Source organism: Orbilia oligospora (assembly GCF_000225545.1).
Source record: "Orbilia oligospora ATCC 24927 unplaced genomic scaffold scaffold00210, whole genome shotgun sequence".
Classification (NCBI taxonomy): domain Eukaryota; kingdom Fungi; phylum Ascomycota; class Orbiliomycetes; order Orbiliales; family Orbiliaceae; genus Orbilia; species Orbilia oligospora.
The window spans coordinates 74802-93138 of NW_011645767.1; the positions used below are offsets into that span (position 1 = coordinate 74802).

General features: G+C 44.1%; 4 protein-coding genes across 4 annotated transcripts; 1 reads left to right on the forward strand and 3 right to left on the reverse strand.

The window, feature by feature from the left end:
• Positions 1-541: 541 nt before the first annotated feature.
• On the reverse strand, positions 542-1525 carry AOL_s00210g19 (uncharacterized protein; the record flags this gene model as incomplete). Its single annotated transcript, XM_011128821.1, has 1 exon — positions 542-1525. The coding sequence occupies one exon, from the start codon at positions 1523-1525 to the stop codon at positions 542-544; it is 984 nt and encodes a 327-aa protein (XP_011127123.1).
• A 1289-nt stretch (positions 1526-2814) lies between these two features.
• AOL_s00210g20 (uncharacterized protein) lies at positions 2815-3610 on the reverse strand (the record flags this gene model as incomplete). Its single annotated transcript, XM_011128822.1, has 4 exons — positions 2815-3115; positions 3242-3334; positions 3456-3471; positions 3574-3610. 4 exons carry the CDS (start codon positions 3608-3610, stop codon positions 2815-2817), a joined length of 447 nt encoding a protein of 148 aa, XP_011127124.1.
• Positions 3611-6166: 2556 nt separating this feature from the next.
• AOL_s00210g21 (uncharacterized protein) lies at positions 6167-6953 on the forward strand (the record flags this gene model as incomplete). Its single annotated transcript, XM_011128823.1, has 5 exons — positions 6167-6170; positions 6272-6292; positions 6367-6431; positions 6559-6630; positions 6741-6953. The coding sequence occupies 5 exons, from the start codon at positions 6167-6169 to the stop codon at positions 6951-6953; spliced, it is 375 nt and encodes a 124-aa protein (XP_011127125.1).
• A 2144-nt stretch (positions 6954-9097) lies between these two features.
• Positions 9098-11270, reverse strand: AOL_s00210g22 (uncharacterized protein; the record flags this gene model as incomplete). The annotated part of the gene is made up of 3 exons (XM_011128824.1): positions 9098-9316; positions 9379-11013; positions 11106-11270. The coding sequence occupies 3 exons, from the start codon at positions 11268-11270 to the stop codon at positions 9098-9100; spliced, it is 2019 nt and encodes a 672-aa protein (XP_011127126.1).
• Positions 11271-18337: the final 7067 nt, after the last annotated feature.

The following is an 18337-nucleotide window of genomic DNA, read 5'->3' on the forward strand; positions in this document are numbered from 1 at the left end:
CAGAAAGGGAGAAGAGAAAATAGAAAAAGAAGAAACGGAATAGACCGTTTTATTTTTCATAAAAAAAACACAATGATCCATTATTAAGAATACAGTAGCAGTGAAGTAAAAACGAATTGAATACCATGGCTAAGCATAAAGCAAAGTTTCTTAGTAACAGCAGAGGGGATTAAAAAAGTACAATAAGGGACAAGAAAAAGGAAAGATTTTTGGAATAAAAGGTTTTGATAAAGAAAACATTGGTGAGAGACAATCGAAAGTTGGCTCCTATGTGGGTGAAAAGAAAAGAAAAAAAATGTACGAATAAGAAACATAGAAAAATAAAACAATTGGCCTTTGGAAAAGGTCGTTCCACCACTTCTGCCGATTGCTAGACATGCATATGAGAAGTAAAGATAATAAGGAAAAGAAGGAAAGTATTTGAAACGCCAGACTGATCGTAAAACGTGAAGAAAATATGTAGGCAGTTTTGTTTGAGATATCCTTGAGAACGATACCTTTCCTGACGGCCGTTCTGTAGTTTTAAATAAGGGAGTGGAGCTTAGACGGAACCTTGAGTGTTATTGCTCTCACTAGGCCCTGATTCCGGATTCGCCTGTGGTCCACTCAGTTGAGAATTCACTCCAGCAAATATCCCTTCAACTCTTGCAACAGCTTCACGCATAGCATGCAGATCTCCCTCAATATCCATTAAATTCGGAACCGGAGGAGTTACCCCAGATCCAGATTCAACAACCGCACGAGTCGGACGGAAGTTACGTAGAACATTGGGAGGATTGATTCGAACAGGTCTTCCACTTGCACCCCGTCTATACGCCGCAGAGATAGTAGCAGGAGCAGGAACTGCAGAGAGGGTAGCAGGAGGAGGACGGTGATGACGAGCCTCAGCTTCTGCTGCTCGCAAAATACCCTCCATGGCATTAGCGAGGGGTTGGATATCGCCGTCTTGAACCCTAATCTCACGTGCGATCATGCTGAGGATGTCTGAAGGGCTCAAACCTTGTGATTGACCCTGAGAATGCCCCCCAAAAACACGGGGGACGCTGGCGAAGTATTCATCTGCATTGGCGTGTGAGGGAATTCTGATACCAAAGACCCTTTCCTCTATCGATTCTTCTTCGAGACCATCGGGATCTGATGGGTCACGATCTAAGATGAGCTCATCAGGATGAATAGCGAGATGTTCCAGGAGTCCTGATGGAAGTCTAGTGCTTGGAAGGGCAAAGAGACTAGAATGGGTGGATGCGGTGCTGTTACTCCGAGGAGCCCGGAGTGAACGAAGGTGTTGGCCGGGACGATAACGACCGCGACGTCCAGTTTCAGGATTGAAGTAATGACCGATTCCGATGTTGGTGATGTGATCACGGTCGCAGGCTCCATCGCTGTAATATGGCTTCTTGTTACAGAACCACTGGTTGCAGTTTCTCGGTTGACGTTGTTCTCCAGAACAATGAAGTGTGCATTTGCAGTTGGTGAATGTGCGTTCGAAGTGGCCGCAGCGGTATGTTTTGAGATCGTAACACATCTTGATATTTTCTTTCTTATGAGAAGAGAAAGGGAAAGTAGAAGGGCAGGATAAAGTTTGGATGTATGATGATTGACAGATAGAATAAAGGGTTTGATGATACAGAACGTCCAATTCCTAAGATGAGACGTCGATGGAATAAAGGACCACTACCACGACCACCTCGTTTGATTTGATTCGAGAACGCCGAAGAGAAATTCCAAGATAGAATCGATGTCTATCACCATCATTCATTACTCAGTTAGAATGATGCCAGATAGTAGGATATCATAAAACATCCGTGTATCACCACTAAACGACTGTAGGTCGTACTCACTCAAGATGGCTAAGTCAGCGTGTTTGCCCTAAAAGCAAAGTGGCCAGCCTGCTAATATTTGTGATTGGTATCGAAGGAATAGCCAAGAACTAGGATGATGGAGAGATAGAATAGGATAGAAGATGGGAGAATAGGGATAGACCTTCCTGGGTCAAGTAAAGATATGGGATGGTTTTTAGAGTACTGGGGAGGTGGGAGGTGGTTGAAGCTGAGAGGAAGGTTATCGTGAGCTAACAAAGGGCAAGTTTTGAGTTGTGTTTGTTGCATTTACGTTTTGATTCTGGGCTCCAACTTCAGCATAAAACAAGCAGATCTAGACCCGTGACAAGATCAAATATAGGCAGCATGGTAAACGTTAACTCGGGTTTACAATCTACGGCTCTGACGACTCAATCCAAGCGTACTAGAAGATAAGAAGTAATTTTGTCTATCATACAGAACGTGAAGGGTTCTCCAGTCGAAGGGAATAAAGGGAAAAAAGGGTGGAAACCAACAATCCAGCGACATCGCAATGATGAGAAGAGTAATAAAAGAAAAGAATCATGACACCAATACTATCAAAGAGACGAAAAGAAGAAGAAGAGCAAAATAAGGTTTCTTTTGGGTTATTCTTGTCGCATAGTCGTCGTCGTAGAGTATATGGGGAATCGCCCCTGCTTCATGGTATTTATTGGAATCCGAGTCTCGTCTCGACGTCTCTTAGTGCCAGCATCGGTTCGGAGTCTCTGAATCCTGAAGGTGATGCGGGTTGATCAGGGTAATCGTAATTCGTAGAAGTCGGAGTAAGAGTGCTCAAAACCGTATCGAGTAAGATAAGAGTAAGAAAGAAAGAAAAATAAAAAGTCCTCAATCATTCATTCGAGTGGTCGGCTCTCCTGACAGAGTAGCATTCGCAATCTCGATCGCACCCCCTCTTCTAACTGCTCCACCGATCCTCTACCCCCTATAATCGCCCTAGACCATATTATTTCGTTTAAACAATCATCTGCGCAATACCACCACCTCCCAAGGTCTTGCTGTTCATGAATTCCTGGTTCTTCAATCCAGCCAATCCATAGCAAGCACCAGCAAGCAACAGGATGACGGCAGCAGCGATCAAGCTAGTTGCATATCGGATCAAACTCGTCCATTGGATTATCGAAAGAACAAGATACACGGCGGCGCGCGTGTAGTTGGAGCTGAATTTTCGGACAAAGGTATCGAAGGCCTTGGAAGTTGGGCATATTCGGAGGAGCAGCGGGATTTCGAGGAAGATAAGGAACAGACCAGTCACTCTATATTATCATCAATTCCACCGAATGTGTTTGTTGCCTTGGTTAGCCTTATAAATACTTTATGAGTTGTAACGGCCAGCCCCGTTGAGGGAGCTTGGACGTGGTCTGGGTGTAGTAGCTACGTACAAGCAGATCACCGACCATAAGATGATAAGATCAAAGTGGAAGATGTTGGCGATTCCGAGAGCGATACATAGCAGGATAGCGAGGATACCCATCCTAAGGATCCGGTCATATTAGCATCACGGTTCTTCATGTCGCGGAATCAAATTCATGTGACAAAAGAAGGACGAGAAGACCTGAGGTCCCCTGCTTCGAGGGCGTCGAATATGAATCGTACCATTGTCCGTATATGCCTTTAAGGAACCAAGATTGTTAGCCACAGGAATATAACTACTCTCCTCCGGGAGTACCAGCCCTCTACGGCCGGCGCAACTGGGGTAACCAGAGGTACGTACTGAAGTTGCGCTGCTTAATCTCGTCCATAAAACCCATCTTGGCGGTAGTTTATCTTTCGGTTTCCCGTTTAAATTTCTCGTAAGGTTTAGGTTCTATTAGGATCGCGTCGGTCGGTATATGTCGGAGGAAAAGTATTCTGATTACAGCTACGAGTTCGGAGAAAGGATGAGAAGGAGATGTTTGCTTTGTTTTGGGGGGGTTTAGTAGGTGGTAGGTCTGGTATGGGATGGGAATGTCGGATGATGCAGGCTGGTTTGGGTTTCCGTGCAGTACAAGTGGTTTTGTGATGTGATGAGGACACGAATAAGCTAAAAAAAAAAGCTGGGAAGGCTGGCTGGCGGTTGCTTTGCTTCGAACGCCCGCTGATCGGATTCCCTCCAAAGTAACCTACTACTACGTCCAACGACAGGTAAGAAATTAAAATACCAGGCAAAATGGCCCTTGAAAGGTTACAAATATAGCAGCCCGCATCCGCATTACCTGTTAAGCTAACTAAGTTACGGAGGCATTTACAAGTAGGTATAAGCTTACCCGGCGCCCGAACAATCGAGGTGTTATTTTCTTTCGGACGGTGTGCTGAGAGGGCAGCTAGCTAAGCTTGGCTGAAAAGGGCATGACGACGAGCGTTACGCATACTCCGGGGCAGGGGCATCAAGGGCTTCAACTGCTTCAAGGCTTCAGAGAGCACCGGGTATTTTGATTTTTCTTAATTTAGTAGAAACACTGTGCAAACAATCTTCAAACAGCGCCAATTGAGAAGGAGGAACTGTATGTATAAGTATCGGGTATCACAGTCACATTTAATACATTTATTTGAAATCTTGACAGACCCATTTCTACCTTTTTACTCATGTCAGCTCATTTCATTGAAGAATCCGCCAAGCATGCGAGGTGTGCCAGCAGCCGGGTTCCGGAGAGCCTCATAAGCTCAGTGATCTCATCTTACAGGCGGGGTACGCTGAGTATCCCTAAAAAGTGGACCTGACTTGGGAAGCGGACGGTTTTATTAAATTCGTGAAAATAATATTTTCTATTCCACTACGAGAAGGTATTTTAATATCCCAAAGTAAAATACTAAACATATTACGTTATGTATACTTTCTGTTTTCAAAATGTGCTGCGTATAAACGTATGTCAACAGTCTCAACGACCCCAATTGCAAGGGGGCTTCATTGCCTAGAATTGAAAAACTGCGCCGCTGTGTTAGAGCCTTTTTGTAGAATAGAGATATGGATCAAGAAGTGCGGTCATAAAAAAAAAGGTACACGAATACATAGTATCGTCATAAATTACATTTCAGACTCCTAGGTTCATCTCCTCGGCCACAAGTCTTTATGCGACAAGGGTCCTCAACGAGCTGGGTTTATAATAATTCGTGCTTTAGAGCACTTTATCATCATTGTAAATAGAAAGGGAAGAGGGGAAATAGAGTGGCTATTTTAAAAAGGAGTTAGTACTTACTGTGAATGGTCATTACACTGAAGCGGGTGCTGTGATAACGCAGCTTGACATGGTTGTCATCCTAGAATAAATCTATTCCCATCGTTAGCAAGAGTCTTAAACCAGAGTACAAAAGACAATATGCATATTCGACATGAAAAGGAAATGAATAGTGAAGAATCAGACTGTCAGAAGTGTAATTTGTCTCAGCAATGGAGTTACAGACAATGTAGGTAAGTATTCAATATAGTGAATGTCATCATGTTCTTCGTCTGAAAGAAAGAAAGAAAGGGAAGAAATTTGATCAGCACTGGCGAAATCTGCCTACCTCTACAAATGGGGGCATCGGGGAGGCTTCGCAAGTCGTGTCTATAGAACGAATCCTACGAAGACATCCCCGTGCCAGGCCAATTTTCATGACAGACTCCCACGGCCTAGGACTTCCTGTGTAGGACATTCGCGGTGGTCATCCCACGGACGCCATCGTGGCCAATCGGTCGGTAGAATGGCATGTTAACCAATTGATCATTATATGTGATATATGTGATATTCGAATAGTCTACATGATTCTAGGAGCAAAGAGTGTTAGCTGATAACTGAACATGACCCAATTATGTCCCTCTAGCCACGCCGAATCAATTGATAGAAAGACACGTGGGAGGTAAGAGCAGTTGAACATAGTACTTACAACTTCTAAAACAAAAGAGATACTATGTATTCAGACACAGAAATCAATGATGGAATCGAGGGTAAAAGATGAAGTGCGGCGTGGTGGAATAGAATGGATGAATGAACGAATGCAACGGAAAGGAAAAAAAAGAAGCGCGCCATTTTAAACCCACAGAAAATTTAGCCAGTCAAGCCACATGCCAAGCCACAAGCCACAGAGCCATCTCATCCAACTGTGGCACAGGCCATCACGCCAACATGGCAACGCGGCAACACAACAACACAACAACAAACTAGCAGCCCCACCTTTGCTCACCCAATTTTAACCCCTCCCAACGTCCTCCCACTCCAACTCAAATCCTCTTCTCTCAGCTCTTTGTATCTTCAGATCCTCCTCGCATCCCGCCCGAACTTCTCACGACCTCAATCGCTCTCCGCCTAGAACACTCGTCCCTTATTTCCCAACCTTATACGTAATTCAAGATGTGTATGTATATACCTCGACCTTCCCAGGTTGCTTTGCGCGTGGCCTGCTCGGTATCTCGAAACCTAAGATTGATTCTAACTTCATATTGTTCCCTTACATAGCCGACTACTCAGCAGTTGCTGGTAAGTAGATTTTCCCTCAAGGTCTCAAAATTACATACTTCGAGCCGGTTCCTAACGCGGTGTCCGCAAAATAGAGCAATTCATCACATACTACTACAACACATTCGACAGCAACAGGCAAGGCCTTAGCGGTCTTTACGTATGAAATCCCACCTATTCGATGTTACCCCTCCAAGCATCCTCCCATTTGGAACAGATACTCTTTTTTGGAGCCTCGACTCGATTTGTATCAAATTTCGTGCGAATAAAGCTAATACGTTGACTAGCGACCTACCTCCCTCCTCACCTTCGAGAGCACTCAGACCCAAGGCTCTGCTGATATCACCGAGAAACTCGTCGTATGTACCAAATAACCCTTGACTACATTAATAATATTGCAGGCAGTCAAGTACAGCCCAACCTTACAGAATATTAACTTTTTTGTTACCAATCTTTGAATTACTTATAGAGCCTCCCATTCCAAAAAGTCGAACACCAGGTCGCCACCAAGGATGCACAGCCACTCCCCGGCGGCAGTGGCATCGTCGTCCTTGTCACTGGAGCCCTCAAAGTCGATGACTCTCCAGCACCGTTGAGCTTTGCCCAGACCTTCATTTTGCTACCAGAGGGAGGAAGTTATTTCGTCGCTCACGATATCTTCAAATTGGTTTACCCAGCTTAAACGAATTTTCGACAACTTCTATTTTTCTACCTCTCTCTCTCTCTCTCTCTTTCTCATTTGCTAGAAGCAACTACCTGGAGGCTGTTTGAATTTACTCTGTTAGAATGGGGTAAAAGGACGATGGGAAGATCTTAATTTTTTTTCTTTTTTTTTTCTTGGAAGGGAATTGTGGCATTATTTCTATTTCTTCTTCTTCCTTTTGATATCTGAGCGAAGAGATGCTATAGGTCTTTTTATTATTATTAACTTTAGCAAAGTAATCCACATTTGCTTCCCCATCCAATTGACCTTTTTATATTGGTGTGATCAAAGAAGAAGAAAAAAACCCGCCGGGTTTTTTTTTTACATTTAGTAGAGCTTATCTCGTAGAGTTGGCCCTGACTTGAAGGATATATGTAAAACAAATAATATATTCTTCGTACGATGAATTCGTTTTGGTGTGTTCAGCACCCGTCTAACAACTAGACCAGTGCGATGAGCATTTTCGAATCCGCTCCCCACAACCTAGAGAGCTTTTGAAGAACCTTTGAGTCGATCTTAAATTAAGGTAGCTATCACAGGTTATACCTCCGCCTCGAGCGCCTGGATTCGAGGCTAAGGTTATACAACGTTTAAGGTTTGATCGGTATGCATGTGCAAGCGTTAACGCTTGACTCTAAGACTACACAAGATCGTGCATTTTGAGGAAAAAAAAAACTCCGAAGTTCTCCGACGACACCCTGTCAAGATCATCTTTTCTCTTGATATCATGATTTCCATTCTAGATCCTCTTCTAGGGTGGTACACGGTATTCGGCTCTTAAGTTTCAAAAAAAAAAGATATACTACACCACAGTTTCGTCACCCTGTTAACGTTAACCCCCCATGCTCCATCGACTCGGCTTGTGATAATCCGGTCTTTGTTTTTAAAAACTGCTTACCTACCTACCTAGCTATCTACTAAACTAAAAGGCTTGTGAAAGATAAAGATCCTAATTCTTTTTTCTTTTATAAATCTGAAAAAATCCTTGCCATTCATTAACCGTGAACCTTCTAGTTTCGTACTATAACACCAACTAGCCGGGTAGATTACGTCTACACCCTGACCATACTGAAACTGACTTCCATGCATGTCTTCACTAAGTGGTCATAAGTCAATCAACGTGGGGGGGTAACTAACTTCTGTACATACCACGTAGCTAATAGCTCTAGATCTATAAGTAAATACCTAGGCAAGTGTTCCCATCTATCAGCCTACAGTAGGATCCCGAAATCACATCCTCAAAAAAAAAACGCATGTGCGTATATATACCATAGGATAGTATTAATACAATACATTGATGCTTAATAAATATCAAACCACCCCAAATATAATTAATAATGAACGGAATATGTATCCCAAGAATGAATATGAATATAAATATAAATTTTAGTATGAATATGAATATGAATATGAATTGTGCATGAGTAGACCCTTTTTTTCCCTTAACCCCGCCAGCCCCCAGCCATTCTATTAATTCTATAATAACCTATGATGGAGAAGTAACTGTAAAGAAAAAAAAGAAGGGAAATAGGAATGCAATGTCCGCCCTGCTTTCAAAAGTTTTTGAGCCAATCCGGGCTCTGTAATACAGGGTAAGAAGGGGAGTGAAGAATTCTCTCCCAAAAAAAAGAGGTAATTTTGAAACTACAAGCTATCCAACAAGATCTGAGCGGACTGCCTTTTTGTAGTCAAGAAAATAAGTATGAAAGTTAAGAAATAAAGAAAAGAAAGAAAAGGTAAAGAAGAAGAAACGCCGAATCCCAATGTCCGAAAGTATGGTAAAAGGAAATGGAAGAAGGCAACGAAAAAAAAGAGGACAATGCTCGCTAGCGCTCAACGTTACAATCGAAGAAAAGGAGATAGAGAACCCAACAAATGAAAAAATGGTGGTCATTAATATTTGCTTCCCTTATCCTTGGAAAGGCTGAACAAATGAAAGTGGTATGGAGGTGTCGTTAATAAAGAAGAAAAGGAATGTTGCTGGAATTTTGTTGTTGGGTATTTGATGAGTATGAAAATATGACATGTTGTAGCTCCAAGGCTTTTTCTTCGAGGGGTATATAAGATGACGAAGTATTATGCTGATGCGATTGTTTTTCTGGTAACACCAAGGTGTGAGTGAGTTATTGTAACTCGGGATGGCCAGCCACCATTGTTACTCGCTTGTACGAATTGATTTCTACGGATTCTGAAATAGTAGAGCTTGTCTTGCTCATGAGATCTTCGAAAGTAGCGATTGGAGGCATTAAGATAATGCCGCCAGGTGTTGGAGAGGCGGTTCGGCGGCCGCTTTCGGTCGAGCTTGATGCCGCAGCTTCATCAGGAAGTCTCGGGAGGGGTTTCTATGAACAACAATTAATATTTATACTCGTATGCTTTGATGATGGGTAAAGTTGAAACTTACGTTATCAAACGGGGTGCTTTGTCGGACGAACCCGCCGTAAGAACTAGCACGCGATCCGCTGGATCGAACTGTTCCTGCCCGGCTTCCTGTGCTGGAGTGTTTTGTATTGTAGTAAGAATCGATTGTGGCATTCGCTGATCCCGATCTCGAAGTCGAAGATGGGGTCGGTGCAGCGGACCTGCGAGCAGACAAGCTCGGGGAGCTGAGTGCTCCTGCACCCATAGACTTGCTCCTCTTGGGAGTGGCTGTAGTTGAGCGTGTGTTTTGGTGTCTATCCGAGCTTGGAGTTCTCTGTGGAGCCCTCTGAGACTTTGAACTATGAAGCGATTTACCGCTAGCTTCAGATCGATGAGAAGACCTAGCAGATGGTTGCTCCCGCCGTTGTTCTTCCTCTACTTTTCGGGAAGCGACAGCTTTATAGACTACACTTCTTACAAGCCTTTCATCCAGAAGCTTGTATTGTGAGTTGAAGCCTGTGTCATCTTGAGAGTCTCGCCTTGGGACTGGAGGGGCAGAACTTTCGTAGTAAATTGATGACGTCTTAGTGGCTGCTGCGGAACTTGGAGGGCGGAATTTATTTTTTGGTTGAAGAGAGAATTCTTCGATAATCGGGGAGCTGAAAATAGTAATGGAATCGGTCTTCTCGGGACGCTCCAAGATGGTTAATTTTGTGTTATCCCTCGACCTGGGAGAAGGAGTAGACGAGACTGGAGCGATGCCGGTTGTCACAATCGGAGCCTTTGGGTCCGATGCAAGTCGAGCTGCAACTATAATTGAATCTCGGTTCTTGTCGTCACCGAAGCATGTAGAACAATCGCTTCCGGACTTAGCAATGTGTCGTCGTACATGCTGAGCTGGTGGCGGAATAGAGCGTCTCTTTTTTTGTCTCTTGGAAGCTAACCTCATGATGTTTCCAGCTGAAAATTTAGGCTTGAGAGGCTCCCGTGGTTCTCTTGCCATCGAAAGTGGTCGGCCGGTAGCAGTTGTGGTCGCTGGTGCCTGCATAATAACACTCGATCGCTTGCTCTTCACCCTTCTCTTCTGGCTTAGTTTTCTTGAAGTTTTCCTTTCCACTGCAGAAATGTGCGTAACAGTTCCAATTGTCGGTATTGGCTCTACTGGAGTCGTTTGGTTTGAGCTCGAACTTGATGTCGGGCTCACAATGCTAATCACATTCAGGACGGTATTCCATAATGTGCCTCTCCTCTTCCTCTTAGCCGGTTTCTCCTTCACCGGCTCCTCTGGTGTAAAATTCCGACCGTCGAACAAATTTGGAGTGTCGAACCCAGAATTCGCATGTCGGTTAATAAATTTCGCTTTCTGTTCCTTATACCCGCCTGATGTCGGCCCCGATATAGGACCCGATATATCATTCCTTGTCCCATCCCTCGACTTCGGTGTCACTCGCGCTGTCATCGAGCCGGATGTTGCCGGTCTCGGTGATACTTGTTGACTGGGACTAGGGCCGGTATCCTCTGATCTTGTATGAACAACAATACAGCAATCCTCACACACAATGTGAATCCAGTTCTCCGCTGTTATAGCTTCTTCTGTTGTGTGCAGGGTGATCGTTGGCGGAATATCCAAAGAACAAAATGTCGGTCCAAATAGGCGTTGAAGCATTAATATTAAACCCTACAATTTCGATTAAATCTCGTGTTAATTTCGGGAAAAAATATTTTCACAATTGGAGATTTTAACCCCGGATGTTGGAAGCTGTTACTGACCTCCCAGGTTTGAACTTTCTCCAATGACACAACGTAAGGACTATAATAAGGTGCCACTAATATCTTCATCCTAGCTGATGAAGGGTCGGCGGGACTGCTGAATGTAGATTCTCTCGATGGAGATAAAGGTTTGAAGCCCATCAAAGGGCTTGTTTCTGCCGACATGATTGTATATATGCCGGATCAGGCGGTAAGCTGTATATAACCCGCCGTCGCCAAATGTCGTTGTAAATTGGGAGTGTTAAAAGGTAAGTAGTTAGGTAGCAATAACTTGAAAGAAGAAGCAATGATAGATAAAATGAACCACAATGCCAAATAGCTTTTTGCTCAGAGGAGAAGGTATACGCCAAAATGGTTGAGGCTAGTAAAGAAGGGAAAAGGTGGTTCAGAAAAAACCCTAGGTATTATCTAGTGGGTAGCCCGTCAGAGGTTAACTTGATGCAGGAAACCGTAAATGGCGACCAAGCGAGCATCCGTGTGGGAGATTGTGTTTCTCGTGCGACATCAAATAAAATAATTTCAATAGTAGTGCACCAGCGATAGTAATATCATAATATTATAAGCTGGGGCCAAGTGTATGGGTTTGTGCGTGTTTCTTGTGCAATAGGCCGCCCTTGTCTGGTGCTTCCGCTGCTGCTTCTTTCGGGTGGTGGTGCAAGTGTACGCGGACGGGGACTGCTTCCCATATGTCGCAGGTCCAGTTCCAGGAAAATGGGAATTCGAATTGTTTGACGGTGACTTGTTTCAGGATTGGCCTTGCGGTTCCGTCATATTTTATGCGAGAGCTCTTCTCCAGTTTCCGGCCCGATGTCCTTTTGTGATATGAAGGTAGGTGATGGTGATGTTGGGAACGGGAAGGAGCAACTGCAATTGATTGAACTGGAAGGGATTAATTTCAAGTCGGATGAATGCGGTTGGCCAAATGCAACTGGCGGTTGGATGGGGGTTTCTGTGTTGGAGATGTAGTCGACGGCGGACTTAGGCGTTGGTGGCTGCTCGTAGTTTGAAAGAAAAAAAAACCTGGAATATGGTCGATATCAAGCCACTTTCAATGCTGCCAGCACATAGCCTGAGGAGAAACGGATAATTAAAAATATCGGGATATCGATATCGCTAGCTATTGCCGCCGTTCTTGCGGTCTATACCTTAAGGAGATTAGGATCCGGAATGTCGAAAAGAAAACTCTGTCACCACAACCGCTTTATCGATTTCGAATATTTCTTTTCGTCCCAAGAATTCACCAAAGGATAACGGGGATTATCGAATGCAGTATCTTATGCAGATGATCCGATACGGATCCAAGGCGGCAGCCTTCTAGTCTGCAACCGGCCGCAATTCAGGGACGGATCGATTGGAATTTTGTGTTAATGGAGGAAGTTAGCAGGAGAGCTTGCACCTGCTCTAGAACGTTTAAAAGGCAAGTATCGAAGAATTTCTAGGCTTCAAGCCTGTTTGAGGATGGTTGACGACTGATAAATGAAGATGATAGGCGAACAATTAAGAAAAAAACCCGAATGCCTATATCAAATGGTCGAACTGGTTTATGTCGGACTAAAAACTTGGCTCAAAAATGCTTATGCACGCATGACCACAAATGCAATATTATGGAAGGGATAAAAGGCTGAAGAAGGTCGTCGAGATGTTGGAGTATCTTTGTACAGTACAAAGCACACGAGTAACGGGTACTTTCCTGGGAACCAACAAAAATCCTATATGGTACCGAACCCTGGCCTGTCTTGGTTGCCCGAAATGGTGCCTGCCAGCACAAACGTCAGGGAGCCGACCTGAAATAGATTGAAGTGAACGGGAACGAATGGAAGAGAAGGAAAGGATAGACAGGAAAATCCGATCGGACGTCGAAAGAGAGCTGGTCTCGAAAAAGAATAATAACAAGAGTTCCTCAAAAATCCTACACAAATGAGGACCAAAAGAAAGATTTCACGACCAGTGAAGAACAGACCCACAAGAAAGTGCACATGTGCCAGTGGCCAGCGAGGTGTTGAGGGTTTATGCAGTGGGGATGGGCTTGTTTGAGGATGATTCCTTTTTCGAGTAATCGTCCAGAATGGGATTTAGCGTGGATGATGCTTGTGCGTGCTGCCGCTGAACCCCAGTTTTCCCGTTGGTGCTTCGATGGATTGGTTGGTTCAGCATGAGTGCCCTTTGGCTCGAAAATCGAAATTGCAAGTGCTGCCAAACCACGGTGATCCAAAACCTTTGATTGATATTGATATCCACACTCAGAAGAAGTTCAGAAGCACGACCATAATTAGCATGGGTCGGGGAACCCCATGCAACGACGAACCACGTCAGCGAAAGCAGCGCCCGGCTGTGATCTATCCTGCAGAAGGTTAAACGATGGACTTGCAAGGGAACGGGACGCAGGGATATCACGGCTTTCGAGCAATCTAAACCAGGCCCAGTCGGTAATAGAAGCCGAGTGGAACGGGGAAGCTTGCGGTATCCCACAGTATTATCTTTTTTTTGTCAGTTGATCATGACGAACAAATAACTCGCAATGATGCCTGTCAATGTTCCCGTCGCCGACAAGCTGAAGACGGCGCGACTATCTTCTGCTAGGGTTCACAGAATCCGCTGATTTGATTTGATGGTTCGAAAAACAAGCTCCAAAGGGGGAGGATTGCAAGTGGATCGGATGGGAGTTCAAGATCGAAAAGGACGACTATCAGTTCTGGACCTCTCAAATTTCAAACATGGAACGAGCTGCTAGTGCTGTTCTATATATTCCCAACTTCCAGCGTCTGCAATGATTAGCCAGACGCCTTGCATCGGCTCACTCTCGCCCTTACCGATTGACCAATCTCACCCGTCATTGGGTTTCTCGAAACTATCCCACCTTTGATGCAATTACACTGCCCAGCTTCTGACATGTTTGAAAAGAATACCGGTAGACCTCGGACGGGCAAAAAAAAAAAAAAGCCTGATCAGATATGAAGCCTTTGATACCTCAAAAGCTTTAGCCATAACATAACAATTAACAACAGCCAATATTGTGTGTGTGGGAATTACACACCAACGAAGCAAGATGTTACGAGCTGCAGTGTTCACACGCTAAGGTAGGGGTGGGTAAGCAAAGGCAGCCGGCAGCCACATGCAGAGCACGCGCAAGGGTAATAGTTTAGCGTCGGTTTTCTAGCGCACATTTACCAGGTCGCGAGAGTAAGTTTACAAGTATCTGTGTATGCTCACGCAGTCCAGGGATAACCTCTGTAGGCGGGTCGATATATGAAGCCCGATATAAATATCCTCGGCCGGCAAATTCCAAGGAATGTTCCATAAGAAGGGTCAAGGCTTCAAAGGCTAACAGCCGCCTGGTATTCAGCTAAATAAAGTATCATCTCAGGCTGAAATCAGCATCACGGTTTCGTTGGTCAGGCTTCATATCTGCCTATGTATGCGAGAGTCAGAATTAATTGAGCCTCCGGTTTCGCCTTCTCGAGTTCTCCTGTCGCCAGTAAATTCGAACCCAAAAACAAAACCAAAAAAAATGAAATAAAACGAAAAGGAAGAAAGGAAGAATACAACTCCTTTAGATTTGCCATGGGAGCCTTTAACTTCCGATTCAGCAACCAGGATGTAGGGGAGAATTAAAGGTTGCTTGAAAGGTTGGTTCACCTTGCGTTTAAGCGACGCCTTATTCGCAGCCACCAAAAAGCTCCTTCTTCTGCGGACCCACTCCCGTATGACGAAAACAGGGGGAGAAGCAGCCCAAAAGGTCGCAAGCTCAGGGGTTGGAAAAAACGTCCGGTACAGAATAACTGCGTTGGCTCTTCGTTTTTTTGATCTTGAAGCCTGGAGCTTGAGCGAGTTTCAAGCGGTTTCAGGGCAGTCAAGGCTTCATTGCTTGTTTTGCTGCTCTTCTTTCGCACCATTGCGACCTCACATGATTTGCTCCTTATAATCCAAAAATTCCCCCCACAAACATCTCCGACTGACTCGAGCCGCAAAGGGGAGCTCTCAATAATAAACACGGAGCGATATCAAGAATTGATTGTGGAGCATCGTCGGTTTGAAAGACCATCTATCGTCTCGATGTCACCAGACCAAGCTACTTCAAGAAAGTACACCGGAGAAACGTATCTCCCTTTCCACAAAAGTCACATTGACACCCCTCACCCCGGTTAGTAAAGGCGTGAGTAAGCAACTTTCAGAATCCACATCGCGTGCGCCGTTACAAAGGAGTTATTCCAGCAACCTTCCGGTAAAATCCAACAGAGCTATATCCTCACAGAACTATTATAATAACTATCCCCAACATCACCAACTTGAGTCAAAACAAATATTAATTGACTAGAGACAGATCCGTTTCTGGTTATTCTACAACCCCCCTCATTTTATTCCTTCGTCTCAACAAAGCCCCACAAAGCCATCGCATCCCATGCACATGACATCGAGCTGAGAAGCACTAGCTACATGTAAGTCTAGTATCTGTCGAGTTTATCAAACAAACACCTGTCGAAGTATACATACATGCGCAAGCATAATCGATATCAAGAAATCTGACATACATGCACATATATGCATCCAGCTCCATTCCTTCCCACTTTCCCCATTTATGCAAAAGGTATGCACAGAACGTCCCTTCACCCCATGCTGCCTAAAGATGTAACAGAAAATCTGCAAAACGGCATTGCCGCTCTACGGCATTGAGTTCTCGGTGCTGCAATGGGACGGGACAGATAGAGGAGCAAAATAGAAGGTAGGAATGTGTGATCTTTTTCAGAAAAACTAAAAGTGGATCATGCGGTCACTTGTACTGCACTGTGGACCAATGTTTCTATAATATCATTCTGATATCATAACATCGCCAACCAACCGAATTATCAAACTTCAAACCCTTCAAAAAAAAAAAAAAAAAGAAAGAGAGAAACCAACCTCCTCTTCCTTCCCAACAGAGAAGAAAACCCAGTAGTTCACCAAAACAGAAGAGAAATCTCACTGGGGGACCCATATCAATCCACATGGACTTTTCGTAATCTTTGGAACTTCGTAAAACGCTACCCGTGACAGAAACGACCAATGGGTCCAGACTCTTTGGCCGTTCGTATTCGCTAATTAGGATATACTAGAGGATATCACTAATTATACACCACCAGCCCCGCGTAACTTTTCTTGATTTCCTTTCTAAAACAATCCGTCGGTTGTCCCCTTTCTTTGGGATCTCCAGAAACGTTGCAATATGTTTCTCGCCTATACCTTTTGTCACTCGCGTGCGGGGTCTCTGCGAAAGCGAATACTCAATTATATACTTACTGACTTAACTAACGAATCATTGATCATGGATTGAGAACTCAACGGAAATTCTTAGCTTTCAAATTCGCTGTTTTCGTCAGAGCTTCAGACGGAATTATCCGTAACTACCGTTATTATATAGAAACACCCTAGAGCTTAAAGACCTTTAACCGAGAAACATGTCAAGCTAAGGAAAATAATATAATTAATATTCGCGATTATCCTCCATTCGTAGCTGCTCCTTCAACCGTAAGACGGTCCGCCATAGCCGTTTATTCTGCTAGAATTAATTAATTAATTAATTTCTAAAGAAAGGTTTATTATTACTATTTACTTATGTTCATTTATTTTACCTACTCTTGGAGATTTGATTTATAGGAAGTGAATCACAGGAAGCTTTTGTGGAACATGAACGCAGCAGGATGGAGGCGCACTGCATTGCAGTAACTTCGCATTCCATCACAAGCCGGATCCTTTGATGTTTGATATCGGATTATCGATAAACTTTCTCGTACAACTACTTGTTTTTTCCCTTGGCATCTGATCAAGCTCGTATCTCAATTGACAGGGTATGTTATTCGAGATAGCCCGTCCGATAGCTAAGAGAGCAGGGACAGCAAAAAACACTGCGACCTCTTGAATGCGCGATCGATTGCATGTTATATTGCTATATATGGATATTCCATCAACGTTCATATTGAACGTTTACAAGCCTTTGAAACTATCGAATTACACGACGTATTCGTATATAAGTCTGTATGTACATGAGATTGGGTTTTCATGCGAGGCCCGGTTTTTTGGTTAAATTATAATTTAAGCTTGAGTTGAGGTTTCTCGTTCATGTACTCTGTAATGTATGCTTGCTTGCGAACTGCAGTGCACAGCTGTACCTATTCCTTCCACATCTACCCCGCAATTTTAACAAACCTCTCCACCGCGGTTTTGAAATCTGTACTAACGGGACGATCGTTTAAGCCGAGATGGGAGGGGAGGAGGAGGAATAGTGAGATAAGCTAGTAGTTAAAAAAAGCTAAAAAAAAACAACCAAACAGATTTTTGAGGTTTGTACGACGGCTGGTAGATCTGTGAACCAAGTTTAGAAACCTTCTTTCTTCGTTATTACTTATTCTATTTTTTTTTTTGGCTGGGCCGCGCCGGCTGGTGGGTTGCATATCGCGCAAGAGGAGGAGATGCATACGGGCTTCAACGAATTACATGTCGAAGTCTCTTACACTCTTTACAACCTGTCCGAGGGGACTCTTTTTCCAAACAAACCACCCCTCAAAGAAAATACTCAGGTATCTTACCATGGAAATGGGTAATCGATCCCTCGGCTTTTTTTTCCACTATCAAATGGAACGTCTAGAAACCAACGGTGTAGAATCTACGGTTGACGGTCTACAAACCCAAGGTAACTCATCCTCCTGTCACACGTACCAGTTACAGCTTACGCTTGTATCACCCTTCTCTCTTCCCGCAATGCACGAATGATAACTAACCCCTCCCCTGCCCGCCTCCCCTTCCTTCCCAAAAAACTGAATCGAGCAACCAACCAACCAACCAACGTTACCGTCCCATGGAACCAGCTGATGCCATCTACATACATACGTAACTGCAAGGTAAGTTTTCTCGACCCGTAACCCAGAGAGTAGGGTACATTGCTCCGAACAGACTCAATGCATCTATCTACTACGTAGTATGTAGATAGTACACAAGCAAGGTCGCACAGACCAATTTTCCCAACCCCCCGGGCGAGCGCCCCGCCACGAAGGGGGAAGGCCGTTGAGCTTGAGCTTGTGTTTCAAATACTGTGTGAGACGTTTATAGTAAATGTTCTACAAAGTACTATAGTATTTCAGTACTTATTTACCTACTCCTCGGTCTTCGGTATGAAAAAACATATACGAGGTAGAATAACGTTATCGGTTGAAGCCGAGATGACTTGCCGAATTAACACCTTTAATCTTTCGGCTTCTTGG